This window comes from Copadichromis virginalis, linkage group LG23, assembly GCF_057382275.1.
Source record: "Copadichromis virginalis isolate Kocher_CV1m ecotype Utaka linkage group LG23, C_Virginalis_male_GT1.1, whole genome shotgun sequence".
NCBI classification, from domain to species: Eukaryota; Metazoa; Chordata; class Actinopteri; order Cichliformes; family Cichlidae; genus Copadichromis; species Copadichromis virginalis.
Window position 1 is genome coordinate 34,722,925 of NC_140639.1, and position 25,436 is coordinate 34,748,360.

The following is a 25,436-nucleotide window of genomic DNA, read 5'->3' on the forward strand; positions in this document are numbered from 1 at the left end:
ATAAAAACATTAGCGTCCATTGTGTGTGGGAAGAAAACTTCTCTTTACAGCGAAAAAAAACCCCTAAACTTCCAAGCAAGCACCGAGTGCGCTACGACGTAATGGGAAATTCACCTCGCGGATTCTTCCACTGACCGCTGCGGCTCACCTGCACCAGGGTAAACCTCCGCCTACCCCACTCCTGCTTTACAGGTGACAATAGAGCAAAAGGACCGCTAGTCTTTGATTTTATTTATTTTCTGCTGTGATTGATGTGAAAGACTGAGTGTAAACACAAAAAAATATTTTATTTTATGTGCTGGAATGTGCAGAAAATAGGTTTAAATGTTAAACAACAACAACAAGTGAAAAAGCACAACTTCACCCATCTCCCTGCTACCCAAAACCTTTCTGCAGAGAACCCAGCGGTCCCGTTCCCAGCTGAAAAGTGTGTGGAAGCACTGGACATGCTGAAGGTGGAGTTCAGTGTGCGATTCCATCAACTACATGTTCATGCAAAAGAAATCCGTCTTTTCCAAAACCCCTTTGTTGCCGACAACGATGAAGCCCAATAAATGTTTACATTTCAGCAAACCTGCAATCGTCACACTTTTTCTGTTACAAACTGACCCTGGCCCCCCATCAGAGAAGGGAAAAGTTATGTGGCCCTCACTGGAAAAAGTTTGGGGACCCCTGCACTACACCATCAAACACAGCGGTTACTGTGAATGAGCAGCAGCAGCTAGAAGATGTGGACAGGTTCATGTACCTGAGTTGCACTTTTAGCAGTGATGGGGACGTGGAGCATGACGTTAATTGGGAAAGCATGGGCAGCCTTTCAACGTCTACGACCTATATGGATGACCACCGCACTGCCTTTACCAACCAAGTTGCTGCTCCTGAAGACCATCGTTATACCGACGGCACTGTACGTAGCGGAGACTTGGAAATCGACTGCAAACATCAACCGCCATCTCGACGTCTTCCAACAACGTTGTCTTCGACGGCTGCTCAAGATCACATATCGGGATCGCTTTGCCAATGGGGAAGTATATCGCCATGCGGGAGTAGAGCCGCTCAATGTCCAAGTCACCAAGCGTCGCTTCAGATTTGCCGGTCACATCCTTCGGCTACCGGACCCGGGACCTGCCCGTGTCGTGGTTCTTTGGAACCTGAAGAATGGAAAGAGATGGCGAGGAAGACCCAAAATAACATGGAGGAGGACTTTCCTTGAAGATTTACGCTCAGCCGAACTGGGATGAAGCAACAACTGCCGCGATGGACCGAGTTCAATGGCGCTCTCTTGTCGCCCGATGCGCGGGAGGATCTAAGTCTAAGTAAGACACCTGTCAAGCCTACACCTAAGATACAGTATATCATCTCATCCTAATTAATGTTGAAAAAAAAAGCTTGTACTTGTCTTATTATATACTTTTTGTACACATTAGTCTGAGTCCAATAATCAAATAGGCTGATCGGAGAGTACTATGAAGAAGTCAAATATGGTTCGATTATTATACGTTTCTGTCTTTCATTTATTATCAGTGAGTTCAAAGTCAAATAACTTCATGATTAAAAAGGGCAAAGCCTGGTTCACTATTTTGCTTTTTATTATTTAGTGTAGTATCTATCAATACCAAGTGAATACAGGCTGGTATCGCTGATAACAATACTGATACTATTCAATAAATAAGGTGGATGCGTTATTGAATTGCCAAATCTCAATTAATTTTCATGACCTTAAGTGTTTTTTGTGATGTTTCCTTTTGTATTATTAAATAGTTAAACCCAGGACATAATTAGGACAAAGTTTATAATTATATAGAAAATGCTTATAGAAAATTAATATTCTTCATCTTAAATAAAAAGTGCACACAAACCAGTAAACAAATTAAAACAAACAAGTACAGTCCACAGCATTGCAAACAAGAGCGGAACTTAAAGTAAAGAATCGATCTCACCAGGCTAGTATCGATCCGATACCGATGCCGACTGGGTATCGATACAATCGATATTTGGGTCGATCCGCCCACCACTAGTTTATTAGTCAAAGAGTCAAGAGACCAGCTCACAGACAGGTCAGCTGATACTGCATGATTAGATGTCCAATCAGCTGAACTGTCACTGCGGGGTACAGCCCAACCACACCAGGATTACTTTTGTCAGTATTACACTACTGGGTATTTAAACCCGTCCAACTTCACTACCCTCTATTCCTTGCAGCTTCAGCTAAAAATGATAGGAAGAGATACAAACCTGTTTGAACGACAAACAGCTGCTATAACACTCCATGTAACACTCCCAACTTCAGATTTGTTTTTTCAGATGTTTAGAGAAATGCACCGTTCCTGGAAATACTGCAATACCAGATTCATGTGTGGAGTGGACGGAGCAAGCCCCTATTCCAGTGCTGTCCAAACCCAGGCCTCGAGGGCCGGTGTCCTGCAGGTTTTAGATGTGTGCTTAATCCAACACAGCTGATTTAAATGGCTAAATGACCTCCTCAACATGTCTTGAAGTTCTCCAGAGGCCTGGTAATGAACTAATCATTTGATTCAGGTGTGTTGACCCAGGATGAGATCTAAAACCTGCAGGACACCGGCCCTCGAGGTCTGGAGTTGGCCAAGCCTGCCCTATTCCACTTCCCCGTCCTTAAAATCAAGTTAATATGTGTTCACACGTTTGTGAAGAAGAGAGCTATCTAGCTAAAGAATCAGTAGTATCCATCAGATATTTTATGCTAACACAATGTATACTTACCTCGTGTAGCAAAGAAATCCTAAGGTTTCACTTTAATTGTCTTCAGAGAACATGTTGAAACACATTCAGAGAGAACTGAAAAAGTTAGAAGTCTTCCTCCATGATATCAGGGTAAGTTTTGCCTTACTGAACAATTATTTGGTGAGGTTTAATACATATTTAGTCAAAATGTGTACAAAAAATGTGTAAATGTGTAAGTCACACTCAACAAGCACCAAGGCCAACCGAGCTCCAAGATCAGTGTGTCCTTAAAAAGCACAGGGAAAAAATGTACAGGAAGACGTGTGATATTTATGAAGTGCAGTGTGTGCCACTCCGGAAGCGAGAGCACGAACCATGTATTTGCCTTTGACAGTGTATAGAGTTTCATTTGCTTGTAGTACTATTCTCTTTCATTGTGACATAAGTACTTTCGTGAAGGTGTTACATCTAGTACTGTGCAAAAGTCTGAAGCCACATCACATAACCTCTGCCAGGGAGGTTGTTAGTGTTTGCATCTGTGCCTGATATTCTGTCATATTGTCTGTAAATAGGATTACTCAAAACTTTTTAATGAATTCAGATACAAAAATAAAAAAAATTTAAAAAAAAAAACCTTGTGGGGGTGTAGTGTGGGCTCAAGTGACCAATCCGTTTGATTTCACCCAACATCCACAGAGGTTTTCAAGGTCAGTGTCATGATCTGTTGGTCAAAAATTGACAAAAAGCCTTATAATTTAGAAAGTATGACTCTTAAAAGTGTACTGTGTATTGTCATCATGTAGAAAGTAGTGTATAAACATATGTCACATTTGACCTGTGACCTCTTCGTTAATAAATTGATCTGAAGGTCGAAGTGCTAGTAATGCCATATAGAGCTATTTAAAACCATGTTTCTTACTGCCAGTTTGACAGCATATAGACATATGGGAACAATTTATTTAAAAATGAATTGAGTTTCTTATTTCCTTCTAACTGTCCCATCTTACTCTCGTTTTAGTTTTTTAAATACATTTCCTGAAAAGTCCACAATTTCTATGATCAGACATGTGAGACTGATCTCACTAGATTAGATTAGATGAAACTTTATTAATCCCTCAGGTGGGTTCCTCCGGGGAATTCAGTTTCCAGTAGCACTGACAGAAGTTGCATGTTACAGATACAATCAAGGGGAATCAGAGCAGAATTTAAACATAAATATACCATATATATATATTTATATATATATACACAGAATATATAATATGGATAAATAGGAATACCTGTGGATTGCACATTTGAGTGAGTCTATTGCACAGTCGAATATAAGAGGAAATATTGTGAATATTGCACAGTGTAAAAAAACCCACTACAGCTCAGTTGTTCCCACTCTCCTTTGTCCCCGTTTCCCCTCCCTCTCTCCTCCAACGAGGAGTTAAACAGCTGGATGGCGTTTGGGACAAAGGAGTTTTTAAGTCTGTTGGTTCTTGACTTTGGGAGAAGCAACCTGTCGCTGAATAGGGGCTACTTGGGGCTAGGGTTAGGCAAATGAACAGAGAAGAAAGTCCAGCCTTACAGTCATAACATTTATTTTTTTCATTTACATCATACTGGATATTATTCTTTGGTCCACAAGGTGCACCAACTTCAGCAAGTTATCTGTCACTGTACTATGCAATTAACAGCATTAACCCTTCAATGCCTAGAAGAAGAAAAACTGAACATCCTTCACATGATCCAAAGTGGGCCATTCAAAAAGTCCAGAACCTGGAACTGTTTGTATACTTAATAATATATTGCTGAGCTTCTCTAAGTTACAGTAGCTTGTGTTAGTATGTGTACACAAAGATTATAAAAACACAGAATAAAATTGTAAGAAGTCATCAGTTGATGCAGTTTAAGGACACTTGTTCTTCTGTGCAGTCTCACCTGGAGCTCACGTTTGTAGTTCATGCCATCGTGACAAAAGACGTCCATGAATGCACTGCTAACTGCTCTTCAACCTTATAAAATTAACGTGCATTTTGATTATGAACCACTTTTACAAAACCAAAAGCTTCACTGTCTTTAGTGATTTATATGTCTAAAAAAACGGGTTCAGTTTGTAACTGAGAGAGCGGCTCAGTGGCGCTGAATTATATTTCCAATAGAAACACAATTTCATATGTTGTAGTAACAACACACTGCCACAAGATGGCAGCCTAGGCCTACTTTACCAAGTGACAGAGCCTTGAAAGAGTGACAGTGACACTTTTTATGAACTCATCTGTAATGTGTCACCTTTTCTGTAGAACGAAGAAGTGCTTCCCTTCTTTTAAAGTAAATACAGGCTTACAAAGATCCTCTAAACATGTTTCTGAAATAATCCTAAACACAATCATTAATTCAAAAATGCAAGAAACAATTTATCTAATCACTCTTCTTCACTTAATTACTGAACTTATTAAAAAAATAAACAAAGACTTTTTCTTTTTTTTTTAAAGAGACATTTCTGCTGTGACTTCACTGTGGTTTGTATGTGCAGGCAGGAGTGTGAAATCTCAGAACAGCAGAGGATTGTCGAGCACGGCCACTCCTGCTGCGACGCCCCCGTCTGAGTGTTCTGAGCTCTTGGTCCTCAGCAGATGGCCCACACACTCATTTGTCACCATGTCTTTACCCTGTCTGTAAGAAAACAAAGAAAAGGCTAAAATTAGAAACAACCACTACACTGGGAATCTGCAAATACTTCTAAAAAAACAGCCACAAACAAAATGCATTTAATATCAATGCAGTAGTGGTCACATACCTTACATATGCTCCAAACACTCCCAGTTCACTGAGACAGTTGCTTATTTTCAGGGGGCTGCCTTGTCTCATCAGGTAGTTCCTTACAGGGGTTGGATGGATTTTATCCATCAGAATATAGGCTGTACGCTCGGTACTCTCCTTCACTTCTTCCAGGACCTGGCAGATCTCTGATCCATAAATGTTGTTACCTAGAAAAACAATTCTACACTTAAGTATAGATAAAATGGACATGGCTAGATAGGAATTATTTCACATTAGCAGATGAGCAAACTTTTGTAAAACACTTTTTAAAATTAGTGAAGAGAAAGTTCAGTTTTACCCAGTGAACCACACCTGGCTACACCCGGCCAGTCTGACAGGCAAATGGAGAGATCTTTATTTGGCTGGGTTTTTTCCTACTTATGTTGGATAATGCTAGCCTGCTTGCTAGTACAAGCAAGTTGCTACATATTTAGAATAAAGAAATATTAAACAAATACTGCCTCAAGTAGTCTTTCTTTCAGATGCTCCCTTTAGGGGTTGCCACAGCGGATCATCTGCCCCTTTGTCATGCTATCCCTAACATCCTCCTCTGTCACACCAACCCTGTGCACGTCCTCCTTCACCACATCCATCAATCTCTTTGGTTTTTCGCTTCCTCCTGCCTGGCAGCTCCATCTTCAGCTCTGCTACCTCCAGCCCAGCCTCCTGTCTTTTTGTCAATGCCATTGTCACCAAACCATACATCATAGCAGGCCTCACTGCCATCTTGTAATCCTTCCCTTTCACTCTTGCTGCTATCCTTCTGTCACAAATCCCCTCTGACACTTGTCTCCACCCACTCCACCCTGCCTGCACCCAACTCTTTACTTCTCTTGTGTGCTGTCTGTTGCTGTGGATAGTTGACCCCAAGTATTAAATCTCATCTACCTTCACTATCTCTACTTCTTCTATCTCCACCATTATACCTGCCTCCCTCTGACTCACATACATGTATTCTGTCTCGCGTCAGCTGACTTTCCTTCACCTTCTCTCCAGAGAATCTGTTGTGCTCTTTTCAGCACGAAGCCACACTCCTGCTCACTGAACGTCACCTCTCATTTTCACCTAGTCTCAGCAACTTTGTCCCAAAGCTTCTTGATTTATCCTTCTGTAGTTACTACAGCTTTGCACATCTGTCTTGTTCTTGAAAATCAGCAGCAGCACACCTCTCCATTCCTCGGGCATCCTCTCAGTCTCTGTTAAACGGTCTGGTCAGATTGCCCTCTCATCTAACTCCCCTCCTCCATCCTCCTCTCTCTTTCATCTTCTACATTCATCAGCTCCTCAAAGTTCTCCTTCCAGTTCATGTGTAAAATTACTGCTAAAATAGCTCATATGAACCCTGATACTGACCTAAGTATTTATCAAAACAAATGCTCTGATATTACAAAGAAAACTAATGATTGCTTTTTACAGTATTAGCCCAGAGTGATGTAAGGCAGGGTGGTTAGTCAGCCATAACCTGCTGACAACTTGTATCTGGTAGCTTTTTCACATCCTGATCAATGTTGTTGTCAAGTGTGTCTCATACACACTATTATCTCAGTCACAGTACAGCATGCATGAATCACAGTAGATACACAGTAATGCAAAACAGCAGGCAGTCATGTATGTGTCGTTACTGTTTTGACTGAGGCTAGCTCATACGTGGAATGAAGCAAATACTGCACGTGTGTGCAGATCCATGCACTGCTTAAACGAGTTTAACAAATGGTGAGCAGCAAACACAAGTTCCATCATTTGCTTCTGGTGTTAACATCAAGTGTGCTTTATTAAAAAGTTCAGTTTACCTCCTCCTTCTCGCTGAGGCTTCAAGACAAACCGCTCTGGTGCTGCCAAGGCCATTGACACTGTTTTGTCCCCCTCTGGACCCTGTAGACGAGCACAACCACAGAGAAATAAATGAGAGGAATAAAATGTGAATGATATTGCTTACACTGAACATCAACACCCAGGTGAGGATTATCTAATGCCAAACTTTCCAAACAATGAAAAAATCGTGTGCTTTTTCTCACCATGTCTAGAGTGTAGAGGCCGGCGAACGTCGCTCGGATCTGCTGCACAGCTTGAGGCTGGTCCGGGAAGAACCTCTCCAGGACTCCGGGTCTGGCGAGCACTTGCTGAACCTTCTTGGTACCAGCCAGGTGAGTGCTGATATCTGGACACTTCACAGCTCGAGAGCGCTCCATGAGGAGACGAGCATCCCAGCTCTGTAATTGAAAACAGACAATGAATTCTCTGCTTGTCTTTTTATCATTAGATGATTTTCCAGCATAAAATAGCCTCTATCATTTCACTAACTCTTGGAATCTTATTTCACTGCTGCTAATAACGTTTTACACACTGTCGCAGGTTTTTTTTAGCTTCGTTCGTACAAACTTTCTCGTGGTTGAGATTCCAGACAAAACAGCCAGCACACCGACCAGCAGAGCGTGACAATAGTTGGTTTATATTATGCTGAGATTTGACAGAGACAGAAGAATGAAGGAGAACAACACAGAGTCACACTATCAAAGAGAGCCTGGACAGTAGATTCAGCAGTTTGGCTTAAATTTGCAAACTGTTTTAACTCGTTATGTCCAATTAAGTGTTGGTTCCATGGTGCTCGCCAGTTTTCCTTCACTTCCTGTTCCTGCCTGCAGAATTAACACACAGCTGCACGTATCTACACACAATGTTGCAGAGAACATTGTGGCTCAAGAGTTGGCAGTTTGTCTTGTAATCGGAAGGTTGCCGGTTCGAGCCCCGGCACCAACAGTCTAGGTCGCCTACTGGTGGTGGTCAGAGGGCCCGGTGGCGCCAGTGTCCGGCAGCCTCACCTCTGTCAGTGCGCCCCAGGGCAGCTGTGGCTACAATGTAGCTTGCCATCCCCAGTGTGTGAATGACTGAATGTAGTGTAAAGCGCTATACAAATACAGGCCATTTACCATCTAATCACCCATTCAGACTGACAAGGCGACAGGTCTGTTGTCACTTATATCAGCCAATCAGGGCTAGACTTGGTGTTGCTAGGCAGGGAAAGAAATAAACTGGATGATAATGACGTTCTAGTTTCTCATGAATACGAATCATTTTAAGTAAGTCTGCATGTTGCATGTTTCTAACTAAACTCTAATGTAATCTTCCATTCTGTGTGCAAATCAAAAGTTGGACCTGTTCAGAAGTGTAGTTGTCAGGCATGTAACCATTCCTGAAATACACCACGGCGACCTCTTTGCCGTCCCTGAAGTGAAAGCGACATAAAAGACACATTAAGGACCACTGCTATGCGTAACACAGTTTTTGTTTGAGAATAATACACTTAAATAATGTGTCAGTGCATTGTGAGCTGACAGAAATCGACTTACACAAAAAGCCTCTTGTCCTGATCAAGGGACCCTGCTTTAAAGACATCTTCAAACCGCAGTCTTATTACGTGAATGTTTCTGAAACACGGCATGTTGGTGAAAAGCACAACTCTTCAAATGCTTTAAGATAATGTTTTAACTTCCACACAAAGAAAACATGCAGGTATGAGAGCTCTAACCCTTCACACACACCTACCTCTTCCAAAGTTCATACTCAACGAATCGCTGATCAAAGATATTTCTCTGGACGTCTTCCACAAAGAACGCGACGACTGCTCTGCAACGACAACAACTGCATCTCAAAATTTCTGGACTTTTGGTTCTCACGGTTTTGATTTTAACTGAAATGATTTGCTTTTTGGTGCCCCATACTACCAAAACTGTCACTGGCCTTTGTTGTCCTGAAGAAATGTTTGTAATATTATGATGCACTGAGCAACCACACCAGCAGAAGCAGTGTTTGAATGTACAGCTCCACTGGCAAGATGTTTTATTCTGGATGTACTAATTAATTCATCATGTATGGTGACATAATTAGACCAAGTGAATAAAGCAAAGAGCGATCAACAGCATGTCTGGCATGTACTCGATGGATGTACTTCATTCTTACTTCTCTGATCCATAGAGCTCCCAGGCTTTGGCAATAGCCCTGGCCAGACCAGCTGCAGGATTATTATCCAGGATACGCTCGCTCTCCTCCAGCCTGCCGGCCATCTTCAGGATATGTCTGTCAAGCAAGATTGTAAGCACTCTCAGCAAACCTAATCACAGCACATTATCATTATTATTGAACTGGACATGTGTGCGCTTAATAGACTGGCAAATTACAGCAGGATTTTCCTATCCTCGGTCAGAAGGCACAGGTGACTTATATGATGAAAGAGAGGGTCCACAGCAATGATAATTAGGGTTCTTTTAATCCAAACATCTCCAGAAGTGAATTCGTGTGAGTATATGTATATGTGTGTGTGGTTCTGTAAAATAACAGAAATTACAATTAGCAAACAATTAAAGTCAACCAAACTGGTCTAAATAATACAGAAAGGGTTGAACAGAAATGACTAAACACCACCCCCTGGTGGACACAAATGGGCTGCTGCACAGGGATAGACTCCATCTTTACTTTGGGCAGCTCAGTTCACAAGGGTAGCGCCATTTTGGTCAAATCAGCGTGAATATACAGTGTCTCGTGGCTACACGAACAGCTGGAAAACTCTACTAAGCATCACCCAATGTACATAGCTAAGTATATGATAAGTTACAACCATAGAACAAACAAATACAAGGCACTTACTTATCATTCACGCACACGCACTACACATGTTCAGTACAACAGCCCAGCTCCACCAGCGCTATCAAGGTGGACCAGCGCAAACACAAACAAGGGATGGGAGGAATGTACCATCTTAGCAGTGGTTAGAGGGGGTTTTCTACAATTATCATCATGGTCAGGAAATAATTATCATCATTATTTCCTGACCATGCCTCGAACAATCCAGTCTCACTCTAAGTCGCATGTGACGCCTTAAGATGAGCATTTTCGCTGCCATCATCTTGCCACCTTGAAACTGATAAACTGAGGGAAATTGTACAGCCATAGGCTAGCAACTTGTCGATCAATCCTGCCTTTTATAGTCTATATTAAATTAACTTTATATTGTATTTAATAAGACATGACATTAATGAGCCTATAAACTCATAACAGGGGCATTTTCATGTAGACGTCTATACAACGGAATATCTTTCACAACCACAAGAGGCGCCCCCCCCTGGCCACTGAAAAGAATGCAGATTAAAAGAACTTCTGCAGTGGCTTCATTTTTCAGACACAAAAGCTATGTCTATCTTTTATACAGGGTGGACCATTTATATGGATACACCGTAATAACATGGGAATGGTTGGTGATGTTAAAGTCCTGTTTGTGGCACATTAGTATATGTGAGGGGGCAAACTCCTCAAGATGGGTGGTGACCATGGTGGCCATTTAGAAGTCAGCCATCTTGGATATAACTTTTGTATTTTCAATAGGAAGAGGGCCATGTGACACATCAAACTTATTGGTAATGTCACAAGAAAAACAATGGTGTGCTTGGTTTCAACGTAACTTTATTCTTTCATGAGTTATTTACAAGTTTCTGACCACTTATAAAATGTGTTTAGTGTGCTGCCCATTGTGTTGGATTGTCAATGCAACCCTCTTCTCCCACTCTTCACACACTGATAGCAACACCGCAGGAGAAATGCCAGCACAGGCATCCAGTATCCGTAGTTTCAGGTGTTGCAAATGTCATATCTTCACACCATAGACAATTGCCTTCAGATGATCCCAAAGATAAAAGGGGGGTCAGATCGGGAGACCTTGGGGGCCATTCAACTGGCCCACGACGACCAATCCACTTTCCAGGAAACTGTTCATCTAGGAATGCTCGGCCCTGGCACCCATAATGTGGTGGTGCACCATCTTGCTGGAAAAACTCAGGGAACGTGCCAGCTTCAGTGCATAAAGAGGGAAACTCATCATCATGTAGCAATTTCAAATATCCAGTGGCCTTGAGGTTTCCATTGATGAAGAATGGACCCACTATCGTTGTACCCCATATACCACACCAAACCATCACTTTTGTTGTTCCAACAGTCTTGGAGGGATCCATCCAATGTGGGTCAGTGTCAGACCAATAGCGGTGGTTTTGTTTGTTAACTTCACCATTCACATAAAAGTTTGCCTCATCACTGAACAAAATCTTCTTCGTGAACTGAGGGCCCTGTTCCAATTTTTGTTTTGCCCATTCTGCAAATTCTGTGTGCCAATCTGGGTCATCCTCATTGAGATGCTGCAGTAGCTGGAGTTTGTAAGGGTGCCATTTGTGAGTAGCTAATATCCGTCGAAGGGATGTTCGACTAATGCCACTCTCCAGTGACATGCGGCGAGTGCTACGCTGTGGGCTCTTGCTGAATGAAGCTAGGACAGCCACTGATGTTTCTTCATTAGTGACAGTTTTCTTGCGTCCACATTTTGGCAAATCCAACACTGAACCAGTTTCATGAAACTTAGCAAGCAGTTTGCTAACTGTAGCATGGGAGATGGGTGATCTCGTAGGGTGTCTTACATTGAAATCTGCTGCAATGACCCGGTATCACCAGATATTAACGCAATTTCGATCCGCTCCTCACGTGTTAACCTCTTTGACATGTCAATGGCTGTGAACTAAGAGAAACTTGTAAATAACTCATGAAAGAATAAAGTTACATTGAAACCAAGCACACCATTGTTTTTCTTGTGAAATTACCAATAAGTTTGATGTGTCACATGACCCTCTTCCTATTGAAAAAAAAAAACGATATATCCAAGATGGCCGACTTCTAAATGGCCACCATGGTCACCACCCATCTTGAGGAGTTTGCCCCCTCACGTATACTAATGTGCCACAAACAGGACTTTAATATCACCAACCATTCCCATGTTATTATGCTGTATCCATATAAATGGCCCACCCTGTAGATTGTTTATAGCTGTATTAAATCCCAAACCTACTGACAGCAAAGCAAAGAGATTGGTGTCAACTGTAAGGGAAATAAAGGAATGTGGGGTTTTTATTTATCTTTTTTTTTAAATAAGGGTAAAGTAGCTGTGTGAAACGGTGGCTATAAAGATGACAGTAAATATATTTGAAGGTCTTGGCCAACATGATCACTCTTACTGCTGAGTTCTAGTGGCTAACCTACAGAATATGGGTGACACATAAATGACCTGCTTACCTGTGTACATCTGGCGTGCGCGATGAAAGGCCTCCGAAACTGGCAGCAATGGTGTTGATCTCTATCTGCTTTAGCGATGGCGTGTCATTCTCTCTCTGGTCCAGCATGTAGTCAGACCGATTGAGACCCAACACAATGGACTGTAACAAAGGCAAAGAATCCCAGCTGCAGCATTTGGTCACTTTATAATCCATTAATAGATTTTTATGGTCCCAGCTACACTGTTGTAAGAACCTAATGGTTTTCTTCATTCTATGCTACAGCAGATCTAAAGATGTCACAGAGTTTTAGAAAATTGTGAAGAACTTTGTCAAGCAATAAAGCAAAACAGCTGATAATTGAAACAAGATTTTAGTTTTAGCCAAAATATAGCTTTTGCCTCTCACCCCTCTCCTCCCTGTCGTTCCCTGTCTTTTTTTCTCATAAGAAATCTCTCAGGATTTAATGGCTAGCATACGAAGCCCAAAAAGAAAAGAGCCTGCATCATCGTTCCATTTCTAACTTTTTAAAAAATTCCCTCCAAAAATGGCCCCAAAAGAAGCCAGATAGAAAGGTTTTCATGGTGAAAATACATAGTGGTGAAGGTAACCCAAAACAGCCAACACCCCAAAGGAACAGATAGGCTGAAAAATCATTCCTGTAAACGTTTACACAACCTCACACCTGCAGTGATGACCCAAGATGTTCATTCTACAAATACTCTATTTGAAATCCAATCTTCCTTAACTAGAAACTGTTTGATTTTTTATACACTCTTTCTTTTCACTACTTTTGAATCCTTATTGAGTGCAAGCAAACAGCTTTGTTGGATTTAGCAACACACCAAGGCCTTAGAGCCCAAACAGCTCAAGTACAATGATGATGGGAAATGGAATGATAATTATGCAGCACTTTGCTCTAACTGAAAGGCGCATTTTACTGCAAACCCTATTCACCCAACCACACAAAAGCCTCCAAACTGCCTTGTCTAACTTCGCACACACTGGATGCACTGGGGGAAACTCAGGGTTCATCATCTTGCCTAAGAAAACTGGAATCTGGACAAACTGGGTAATCAATCCGCCAAACTTCCAACTTACAGACTCTGCCTCCTGAGCTCCCCCTAACACCAGTGTCATCGGGGCTGTGCTGACGTACCTGTGACCTGCCTTCTTTAAGGATCTGTTGGTGGATTTTGAACAACCTTGCAGTGAAATCATCCACAGCGATGGTGCTGTAAACAGACACTTTGTTCAAATCTTGTCAGCAGGTTTTTCATCACAGTGTATTCATTTTGAATTAAACTAACAGGTCATTTGAAGACAGACTTCAGAGACTGTGACAATAATGAGTTTTTTTCTTCCAAACCACATACATGAGGTCATAATGCATCCTACCTAGCCAAAGCTTCTTGTAGGAAGTCTGCATCCTGACTAATCTTGTCCACCAGGGTGTTGTAGTGTGTTTGCACTGCCAGAGCCTGGGAGAATACAGCTTTAGGTACAGGTGTGGGGAACAGTGTGAATGGAGCAAAGGAGACCACCTGAAAAACAAGATGTAAAATGTGAGAAAAGAATGCTGACCAGGGGAAACAAAACAAAACAAACAAAACTGTTGGACAAACATTGGAGATGGCTTGTGGACTCAAAACACGGGCTTAATAAAGATCTCTCTGAAATCCTCTGCCCTAAGGCAGAACAAATTCCTAACATGACTTCACATTCAACACGGCCTTTTCATCAGCAACGGTTTAACATTCCACTGGTATGTGATCTTTGTTGTTGAGGCTTATTACCTAACATATGAATTCTGTTAAAGATGCTGAAAAAAATGTTTACTTACTTTTTTTTTTTTAGTTTAAGCATTTATTTAAAGTATAACTACTTCACTACTTTGCTCATGGCCATTCAATCACATTCAGCTAAAACTGGACAAACAGATTAAATCAGTTGTTAAGGTCAGTCTCATTCAGTTCAGTATGATTGAATTAACCCTTTGTTTTAAAGACCTGCAACTGGTCATACGCTATATTCCCAAAAGTCTCCGTCTGGCAATCCGATGGACGACTCTGGGTTTGTCCGTTGCCAGGAGAACTGTGCATTGGTCTTAATATGACATCTATTACACGTTTGCAGCTGGTCTAAAATACTGTAGGTTACCTATTAATGGCTAAAGAGAAGCAAGACCAGATTACTGAAATTTTAGCCTCCCTTCACTGGTTACCTGTTTGTTTAAGAATCAGTCAGTCAACATGTTCCCAGTAGTTCCATAATCCAAAAGCAACAAGGGAACGTGCTTTGTTACGTGGCTTCACTAAACCTAACACCAGGAAAAGTATAATATTACAAATATACACTACATGTTACAAATATGTAGCGTCTTCCCCTGAATGAATATTTTGAGGAAATGTATTCTCATGGTCTGTAGCTTTACTCTTTCAGGTGCAGTTGTTGGATGGGGCAAGAATGAATATAATAAGACGATTCAAAATCATACCTGAGCAGACTTGCAAATTTTATATGAGTTTCACAAGTACACATTCCCTCTTTAAGATTATATAACTATACTAACACTTATCCAGCAATGAAAAACCAGTGAAAGTGCTTCTACATGTAAATGGTAAATGGACTGTTTCTTATATGGTGCTTTTCTACTCTACCTAAGCACTGAAAGTACTTTATACAACTTGCCTCATTCACCCATTCATACAGGCACTTTTTTCTATACTTTTTATATGTGTTTTCTATCTAACATTCACACACATTCACACAACTTGTGGATAGTATCTTGCCCAGTGACATTTGGCATGCAGACTGGAGCAGCCAGCCACGATCAATGACCTGCTCTACCTCCTGACCTACAGCCACCCCTCAATGCTACAACCGCTACATGCTACATGTGTGTATAATTCGCACCTCAGATGAGTTGGGGGTCTCCTGGAGCCTCATTAGGACACCCTGTGTAACGGCTGAGTCTTTTGCCTCCTCTGCCAATTTTTTTATCAAAGCCGAGTTCATCAGCATCTCGTCTGGTAGCCCTTGCGCCATTCTCATTCACCTGAAGTAGGATAACCAAATAAGATTACTATTACTGCTAACGTTATTACCGCAGTGTTTGCTCATCACTTAAATTTCCTAAACTGCTTTAAATGATACACATATACATATACACAATACACAAGCGTAAATACTAAAATCAATTATATTTAAATAACAATAATTACAATGAAACACGTCATACATCGATAGTAACATTAAACAATACATTAAATATTTTCTTTTCTGTAATAATCGTGTTATAGGATAGTTTATAACATCAAAACAACACATGTGGCTAACTTACCTGCTTAAGTTTTAACCAGGTCGTTTAACACCGTCTGTTAGCAGTCACCGGTAGTAGAAGCTAGTTAGCCATCAACCTAGAAGGTTCCCTTGGACTGTGTTCTCATCAAGTACTTGCACACTTATGCAGAGAGCGATTAAGACTGCCACCCTTTACCTTCCACGGTGCATCACAAGACCTAACCGGAGCATGTACACACTTCAATCCCTGACGCATAAACTAGATGAATCGGCTGAACGGCTACTACTAACCAAAGCTGATTGGTTGACCGGGGAGCTAACCGGAACCACATGCTTCGCTTAGCCAATCAACGGCCAGAACGTCATCGGAAAAGCCAGAAGTTTTGAAAAGGCACTGCTGACTGAAGAATGACACAGCATTTAATGTAGAACAGAGGTAAATGCGTGTGACTTATTAAACAAGCGGGTTTACTTCATTTTTGATTAGAAGTAATATTGTTTGACCAAACGCGGCACTAACCTTTATTTCGTGTTGCTATTATGTCAAAATATTAAGAAAATAATTTATAAACTGTACGATAACAGTGTTTGAATGTTAGTTAAGACATCAATCTCCTTAAATAAACAAATAGAAACACACACTTATTAAGAGAACTTAATGCTGGGGAAATATACTCATGTTTATAACGTCCATGCTTACCCAGCCTTTACCGCGCATTTTAGCTTGCTAAACGATGGGGAAGTGTAAGCGCAGAGCGGAGAGTGCCGGTGTTGCAGGTTAACTGTTTTGTTAACTGGTTGGATTTGTTTACATATTCCATTCTCCGTGTTTCAGATGTTGGATCCGCAGATTCGTCTTTTTCACCGCGTGGTCGTATGTCATATAGTTTGACAAGATTAAAGACCTCGACAAAAAAGGTTTCCATCTCCAGCTCGTGCAAATGCATACACGTGTCAATATTAAATTATTTATTTATTTTTTTAATAAAAAATAATTTCATTGTTGTCTGAAGATGATAGTGATACCTGTGTGTCATACTGGCAATAGAGACGACCGCTCGGTGAAAAGGACGAATCTGGGGGACCAGATTGTTGAGCCATCTACGGATCATTAAAACATCCATGCGCACAACTGCAAAGAATGGATTTGAATTCGAGCAGGAAAACTGAAAAAAGGAATAAACTTGACAAAATATATATGTTTTGACAGATCAAAGGAAAGAGTTCCACAAAACAAATTTGTGGGTTATTAGCATTTTCTCAGTTCTGGATTACATGGTGATGTATTTTATTCATACACTGTTGCAGAGACGTCTGTGTTTGCACCTTCAGCCACTTCAGCACACAAAATGTCATCATAGGCCAGACATGATTTATTTTGATAGGCAATCGATCAAAATTAGAAATGAGCACGAGTTTCCAATATTTAACTGGATATAAAGTTAAAAAATATCTAAAAATGTTATGGCCAATGTGACGGTTTTTGGGTTTTTTTGGTCTGAAATGTATATTTCACCTTATTTTTAGTGCCAGCTGTTTGGATGTAATGTTCTACCACTGTCAGAAGGTGGCAGTCATACTTCAATCATAAAAACCTTGATTTTAGAGCGTGTTTTAATGCTGTTCATTGTTGGTTTTCACTAAACAATATTCTGACTCACTGAGTCTTAATTGGATCTTCTCTGTAGTGGGTCTCCAGTCGGTGGTGCCCGTAAGGCCCATATGGTTTGCTAATATACAACACTAACCCTGGCTGCTGAGGATTTAGCATAATTTTTCCAGTTAGAGCCTAAAGTATAAAAGACTGAAACTGAAAAAAAAAAATCAAAATTAAATAACTGACTTTGAGCAAAGCATCTTTAGTCCATTTTTAAATGACAGCCTCTTTCAATTTTAATGAACTATAAAGAATTTTAAAAAGCTGACCAAAGAATACATTAATCTGAGATCTGAGGAAATACAGATTAATTGTTTTATTTTGTATGCTTACATTGTTTTACTTTGCACACAGAAACAAAATAATTTCATAAAAATGAAAACCACCAAGGTCTAAATTAATTCCCTCCCCAATGCTAATAGTCAGTTGTGATTCCTTTTTGCTGGAACAGCCTGCAACCATTTGTTGTAGTTTTCAGCAAGTCTCACACACATCTCTGATCAATCCCAGCTCATTTGTCTTTCTTCTTCTGAGTCTCACATACTCCTCCATATCCTCATAAAATAGACTTGCCGTTTCTGTGCTGACTTGGTTATGATACTGAATGAAAGGCAACTGTGTCAAAATTCATAATCATATTCCAAATTTTGAGGAAAAGTTCACTATGGAACAGGGATTATCTCACTCGACAGTTTGCTCCACCCCAGTAGAGGGAGCTAAAGCTTTCCCAATGCAAGTCACTCAGATCTGTTGTGTGTTTTTTTCTGCATACAAGCCCACAGGCCTTCCAGCTAATCAGTAGGTTTCATTAAGGTCTGTTGGCTCAGCATATGAGGGAGAACAAATGACCAAAAAGAGCAGCTATAATAGGATGATGTCACTTTGGTAGCACATGGCAAAAGAGGGCATCCAGCCAGTGTGTTCAGGAAGCACTGAACTGTGACTGTATAATTTAGCACTGTGTTTGTGTGTATGCTTGTAGATGGCGAGTGGACAGCTGTCGAGGGCGGAGGCATTGGCATGCTCAGGCTGCAGGCATGCGTGCCATGTGATGCTCTACGCTGACACGAAAGCTCAGCTGTTTGGAAGAATTCCCATCAAACATATCATACTGGTGAGGTGTGTGTGTGTGTGTGTGTGTGTGTGTGTGTGTGTGTGTGTGTGTGTGTGTGTGTGTGTGTGTGTGTGTGTGTGTGTGTGTGTGTCATTTGAGCTACTCTAACACACACACACCTTTACATGTCTGCCTCTTTGAGTGAACAGGCATATTTCTGTGTGTCACTTCCACAGATGCAGATGCGCTTTGACGGTCTGCTGGGTTTCCCTGGCGGGTGAGTCTTTCCTGGTGCTGCTTTTGCTCCTTGCAAACATAGGTACATTTTAGCTTTTGGTTTGTAAAGCCTTCTTGTTCTTCACAGAAGAAAGAAAAAAGAAACCCTTTACAGCTCAGAACAAACATTCAAACACTGATGCTACAATCCTCGTCCTGCAAGGATTGGCGATGATAAAATGTGCCTGATGGCTTCTTGTTTAAAGCGACTTATCTTGCCTTAAACCCCTATTTGTAAAGATTGAGATTGTCACATACTGCTTAATTAGTATTCTGCTAAATGAATCACTTGTGCCTTTGTGATTTACTGTAGTCGCTGCCAGGATCTCTGGCATTTCATTTGCCAGCACAGTGAAATTATATAACGAGGAGGCAAAGAGACAGGGCTGAAAAATGATAGAGACATATGCAAAACAAGAGAAAACTACGTCAGCAAATAGCAACAGTGGCAGCTCTATTGATACAACTACATATGAATTGTGTAGCCTCTGTTTTTAATATACTGCTGCAGGTGGTGTATGAAGAAATCTTTCAAAAATGTGTACTGCCTGGCAACATTAAACATCCAAAACACTAGTTAGTTGTGTAAATTTGGTCTGCTACTAAAGTTAGCTGTTAGACTTGTGCAGGCATTCATACACATCCATCCATTTTTTGTCAGAGTCACAGGGGCAGCAGTCTAAGCACAAGTCCCCTCTCTTTCTCCCCGGCCAGTTCCTCCTTCTCATCTGGGAGGGACTCCGAGGCATTCCCCGAGGCATTCCCAAGCCAGCCAGGACACATGATCTGTGTCCTGGGACTGCCCTGGCATCTTCTGTCAGTAAGACATGCCCAAACCACCTTAACTGGTTCCTTTTGATATGTAGGAGTAGAGGCTATACTCTGAGTGCGTCCTAAATGTCCAAGTTCCTCAAACTCTTTGGCCAAGGGATCAACCTTTGAAGGAAGCTCATTTCCGCTGCCTCCACCCAGAACTTGTGGTCATAAGTGAGAGCAGAAGCGTAGATCAACCAGTAAACTCACACTTTTCCTTTCACACTCAGCTCTTTCTTTATCACAGAATACCTGTACAGCATCTGTATGACTGCAGACGCCACAGAAATCCATCTGCCAGTCTGCTGCTTCACTCACCCTCGCTTGTAAACTAGATCCTGATATACTTAGGGCAACAACTCATCCCTGAGTGTTCCACCCTTTTGCAGTTCAGGACCATGGTCTCAGACTTGAAGGTGTTACGGTAATTCCGATTTGCAATTTGGAACAAACATTCATGTCGCCCTTTTGGAGGCAGTCTGTTCACTTTGTATCAGTGGCCATCGTCAGCTCAAATGAGAAATTTACATTTTATTTGCGACAAAATGTTTTTGTTTTGGGTTTTTTTGCTTATGAATGCTAAACTAATATCTTCAAATCATCAGTCTGTTGGCACTGTGACTGATTCTACATGCCTGGATAAATTGAGTGAGAGTTTGAGTTTCTTTGGCTTTCTTATGCCTTAGACCAGTCAAACAAATAGTTATTGGCTGATTTTGAGTTTGAGGTTATACCAGAATTACATTAGAGCAGGTTGTGCCACAGATGGCTGTTCTATTGAAATGTGGTTATACGTTTCTCTAAAAAAAAAAAAAAAAAAAGTTTTTTAATTTCTGAGCTCTTTGAAGTCTGTGTATTGACACAGTGTGTCACTACATTTCATGGTTACTTTTAGCCATATATTTGTTGTAGACAGCATCTGGGTCACTGCCCTCTGCAGCAGTGCCAAGTTGGAAGCAAAATCATCTCAAACTGGAAAAAAAAAGTTTGAGTTTATTTGAACCACAGCTCATTCTGCACTACACTCGTCTCGCATCATCAAAGGGGCCCTCTACTGCTTATTTCCATTTTAGTTTTTTTAACTGATTTGATCTACTATTGTAGCTTTGCATGATTCACAATTCAAAATAGTCATTCATCTTATACTGAGCCTCTACAGTGGGGCAAAATAGTATTTAGTCAGCCACCGATTGTGCAAGTTCCCCCACCTAAAATGATGACAGAGGTCAGTAATTTGCACCAGAGGTACACTTCAACTGTGAGAGACAGAATGTGAAAAAAAAATCCATGAATCCACATGGTAGGATTTGTAAAGAATTTTTTCGTAAATCAGGGTGGAAAATAAGTATTTGGTCAATAACAAAAATACAACTCAATACTTTGTAACGTAACCTTTGTTGGCAATAACAGAGGTCAAACGTTTACTATAGGTCTTTACCAGGTTTGCACACACAGTAGCTGGTATTTTGGCCCATTCCTCCATGCAGATCTTCTCGAGAGCAGTGATGTTTTGGGGCTGTCGCCGAGCAACACGGACTTTCAACTCCCGCCACAGATTTTCTATGGGGTTGAGGTCTGGAGACTGGCTAGGCCACTCCAGGACTTTCGAATGCTTCTTACGGAGCCACTCCTTTGTTGCCCGGGCGGTGTGTTTTGGATCATTGTCATGTTGGAAGACCCAGCCTCGTTTCATCTTCAAAGTTCTCACTGATGGAAGGAGGTTTTGGCTCAAAATCTCACGATACATGGCCCCATTCATTCTGTCCTTAACACGGATCAGTCGTCCTGTCCCCTTGGCAGAAAAACAGCCCCATAGCATGATGTTTCCACCCCCATGCTTCACAGTAGGTATGGTGTTCTTGGGATGCAACTCAGTATTCTTCTTCCTCCAAACACGACGAGTTGAGTTTATACCAAAAAGTTCTACTTTGGTTTCATCTGACCACATGACATTCTCCCAATCCTCTGCTGTATCATCCATGTGCTCTCTGGCAAACTTCAGACGGGCCTGGACATGCACTGGCTTCAGCAGCGGAACACGTCTGGCACTGCGGGATTTGATTCCCTGCCGTTGTAGTGTGTTACTGATGGTGACCTTTGTTACTTTGGTCCCAGCTCTCTGCAGGTCATTCACCAGGTCCCCCCGTGTGGTTCTGGGATCTTTGCTCACCGTTCTCATGATCATTTTGACCCCACGGGATGAGATCTTGCGTGGAGCCCCAGATCGAGGGAGATTATCAGTGGTCTTGTATGTCTTCCATTTTCTGATGATTGCTCCCACAGTTGATTTTTTCACACCAAGCTGCTTGCCTATTGTAGATTCACTCTTCCCAGTCTGGTGCAGGTCTACAATACTTTTCCTGGTGTCCTTCGAAAGCTCTTTGGTCTTGGCCATGGCGGAGTTTGGAGTCTGACTGACAGGTGTCTTTTATACAGATGATGAGTTCAAACAGGTGCCATTCATACAGGTAACGAGTGGGGGACAGAAAACCTTCTTACAGAAGACGTTACAGGTCTGTGAGAGCCAGAGATTTTCCTTGTTTGAGGTGACCAAATACTTATTTTCCACCCTAATTTACAAATAAATTCTTTACAAATCCTACCATGTGGATTCATGGATTTTTTTTTTCACATTCTGTCTCTCACAGTTGAAGTGTACCTCTGGTGCAAATTACTGACCTCTGTCATCATTTTAAGTGGGGGAACTTGCACAATCGGTGGCTGACTAAATACTTTTTTGCCCCACTGTATGTAGCCACACTTTTAGCTACTGTCCCTTTAAGTTCACTTTCCCTTTCAGACAACTTTCTTCTGATTGGCTGCCCCTCAAGAAGAGATGTTGTTAACGGTATGTGGGTGGGGCTGTTCCCGCTCTGTGACCCAAACACTGAAGCCTGAACTGTTGGCTCATGAGGATTGCCTTAACTCACATTTTCCTCATTATTTAAATCTTTAGCCCTGTTAATATGGACATGCATAATAGCACCATTTTAACCTATTATTAATTGTGGGGCCACAATTAAGCTGTGCATGAGTTATCACTCATGTTCTATGGAAAAAAAAACAAAAGAATCCAAGCACCACAGCAGAAAATACTCAGTAAGCGTAACAAAGATTGATAATGATACCAATAATGATAATAAACGTGTTAAAAAGGACTCCCAACTGTGCCCAGTCACAGTTCTGTCCACACAGCTTTGTTAGAGAGTGACCTGCTGAGACACGATACATGTAAAAGCAGCGGTCACTTCAGTTAATTGCACGACAGCAAGTGGCCTTTTCTGTCTCTTCCAGTGACATTTATGAGGGTTAAGAACCTCTCTAAAGAGCTGCTCTTAGTTGTCGGTGTTCTCCTAATGATAATGGAAATGTGCATCTGGATGTTGACCAATGCTTTGACACTATGGCAACAGTACAAAACACACCTAAACTCCTTCAGAGATTTTTATAGAAGCCTATAAATTGCGCTGAAATATATATAAAAAAAGAAAACGTGACAAACTTGATATGTTAGAATCACACGGAGCTGTTGATAAGCAAGTGTTCCGTATAAAACGGTTGTTGGCTGATATCCAAAGCGATTTGCTTTTAGGCATTTAACATCCCGCTAGCTGTTACCTTTTGCTTTCCTTTTGCTGTACTTGTGCTCTTCTGGATACAAACGTCACTCTGATCACTTTGGCAAATGTTTTTATTTTTGCGCACTGTCAAACACAGTGAAACTGTATCTTTAGCCTCTGTGCATTTCGTCCATTATGTCCGGTATATTGTTATTGTAACAGCTCAGGTTGAGCTTTTGTTACTATATTTTTTTTGCACATTTTCTAAGATGAGACTCGAAATCTAGTGACTTGAAGGAGAAGTGATCAGCACCATCACCTGGACAAACTAACTTAGGGCTTTAAATTGAATTAGCCTTTCAATTAGTGTGATTTATTGTCAGGAGAGCAGTGCCTCTGACATCGTTTATCTACTTTCACATCTGTTGCTGACCTTTGATTCTCACACTTCAGGCTCGTTAACCCTTCGGAGGAGACCCTTGAGTCGGGGCTTAGCAGGGAATTGTCAGAAGAGCTAGGCCTGGCTTTGCCAATCTCTGTTGAAGATCATGTGGATTCTTGCTATGCACCTCCTTCCTCCCCCTCCTCCTCTTCACGTCTTATCACTCACTTTTACGTGAAGAAGATGGATGAAGAGCAGATTAGGGAGGTGGAGAGGGCAGCTGCATCCACTGCAGCAGATCACGGTTTGGAGGTAATGTGTCCTTCCAGAGTGACTGATTGCAGCGATTTACCTGATCTCATGCTCTGATCCTCACCACCTTCTTTCTCTGCCTGACTCCAGGTCCTGGGAATGGTCAGAGTCCCTCTCTACACCATGAAAGGAGGAGGAGGGCTCGCATCCTTCCTGTCACACTCTTTCATCGGCAACGCTCGCTCCCAGCTGGTCCACTCGATGCTGAGACTCAACCTGGTCGCCCCCGGGGAGTTGCACAAAGCCCTGACGCACTCTCTAAAGACTCATGCACACACGAAACAGGACCTGCAAGCAGCCCTGGCACTGACCCAGGGATTGAGGAAACAGTTTTAAAAAAATGCAGCTGCATTGCTACATCCTCTCAAAATGTAAATACAGATCCATCAGGACTGTTATAGACAAAAGATGATTTCAAATCCACTGTAACTTATACTCTGGAAACTCCCCGCCATACATGAGTATGGAAAGCCAAAGGTGGGAGGCCAGCAGCAAGAACAGAGCAGGCATTAAGGACAACGGATATGACACTAATTGAGTCAGACATGGCATTAAAATAAGAGAGGCAGGAGTGGAGGTGGGTTCCAAAGCGGCTTGTAGATGCACAGTAACCGTGGGCAGACTGAACCGGCTTAAATAGCGTGCCCTATTTGACATTTGTCAATTAACTGTGTAGAAGGGTCTCAGCTGAGCTTGATTTCCGTGGCCCGCCTGAACTAACCCTATGCTCGGTTTTGACCCTCCGCAGCACAATCTCACACATAAACCTCCACACTCACACTCATGCTGTCACGCTGACTCTGAGCTGGTGACTCATAATTGCATACTGTGCACCAAACAGTTTGGGGCAAAACATTATCAGCTCCCTTACAATTAATGGAAATAAAGCTGTTCACACTGCCCATCACGTCTGAGTCTTTCCTGTCATTTCTCTTCATTTCAGTCGTCAGCACTGTGTTGATTTCAAACAGCCAAAATTGAAATGCTAATTACAAGGCGCGAGAGCATTTTTAAATTTTTTTTTTTTTTTTACATTTACAGTCACATCTTTATGTGCTGGTGAAGGTTACTTTTCTGTTATTCTAGCAGCAATTTTGACACTTATCTCACAGGCATCTATCAAAAGTGCTACACAGCACTCAGAGAAGCAACATAAGATGAGGGGTTACCTTATATGGCATTGCATAGGCACCCTGTGGTTTCCTTTATCTGCTGGTATCAATAATGAGGCAGGATGTGTATGATCTACAGCCTTTTCAGTCAGAAGGGATTCTTTGTCTGTGTGCTCCTCACATTTCCTTTTCTTTCTTTCTTTTTTTGTTGTTGTTGGTAGGTTTCATTTGAAGTTGTAGCACATCAGCAGTGGTGGTGCTGGTGGTGGAGGATTAATTACGTCCGTGACATACTATACAGCCTGCAGGCGAAGATTTGATTCTGTTTAAGTGCACCCTTGGTGCACATAACGCGCTTGCTCCAGATGTTAGTAACC

At 41.6% G+C, this 25,436-nt stretch overlaps 2 protein-coding genes across 4 annotated transcripts; one reads left to right on the plus strand and one right to left on the minus strand.

The window, feature by feature from the left end:
* Nucleotides 1-4,269: 4,269 nt before the first annotated feature.
* On the minus strand, nt 4,270-16,688 carry gss (glutathione synthetase). Of its 3 annotated transcripts, none has more exons than XM_085447982.1 (14): nt 16,594-16,688; nt 15,934-16,111; nt 15,507-15,648; nt 13,989-14,134; nt 13,750-13,825; nt 12,613-12,752; nt 9,466-9,582; nt 9,052-9,132; nt 8,856-8,933; nt 8,662-8,731; nt 7,524-7,718; nt 7,299-7,380; nt 5,486-5,675; nt 4,270-5,361 (listed from the first exon to the last, which is right to left on the minus strand). In XM_085447982.1, the coding sequence occupies exons 3-14, from the start codon at nt 15,642-15,644 to the stop codon at nt 5,238-5,240; spliced, it is 1,437 nt and encodes a 478-aa protein (XP_085304108.1). In that variant the 5' UTR covers nt 15,645-15,648; nt 15,934-16,111; nt 16,594-16,688; the 3' UTR covers nt 4,270-5,237. The 3 variants fall into 3 exon arrangements, with proteins under 3 accessions (XP_085304108.1, XP_085304107.1, XP_085304106.1); XM_085447981.1 differs by lacking the exon at nt 16,594-16,688 and adding an exon at nt 16,185-16,243; XM_085447980.1 differs by lacking the exon at nt 16,594-16,688 and having other exon boundaries at nt 15,934-16,178.
* On the plus strand, nt 16,253-24,924 carry LOC146681466 (U8 snoRNA-decapping enzyme). The gene is made up of 5 exons (XM_085447983.1): nt 16,253-16,329; nt 18,533-18,664; nt 18,841-18,881; nt 23,707-23,947; nt 24,038-24,924. The coding sequence occupies exons 2-5, from the start codon at nt 18,533-18,535 to the stop codon at nt 24,281-24,283; spliced, it is 660 nt and encodes a 219-aa protein (XP_085304109.1). The 5' UTR covers nt 16,253-16,329; the 3' UTR covers nt 24,284-24,924.
* The last annotated feature ends 512 nt before the right edge of the window (nt 24,925-25,436 follow it).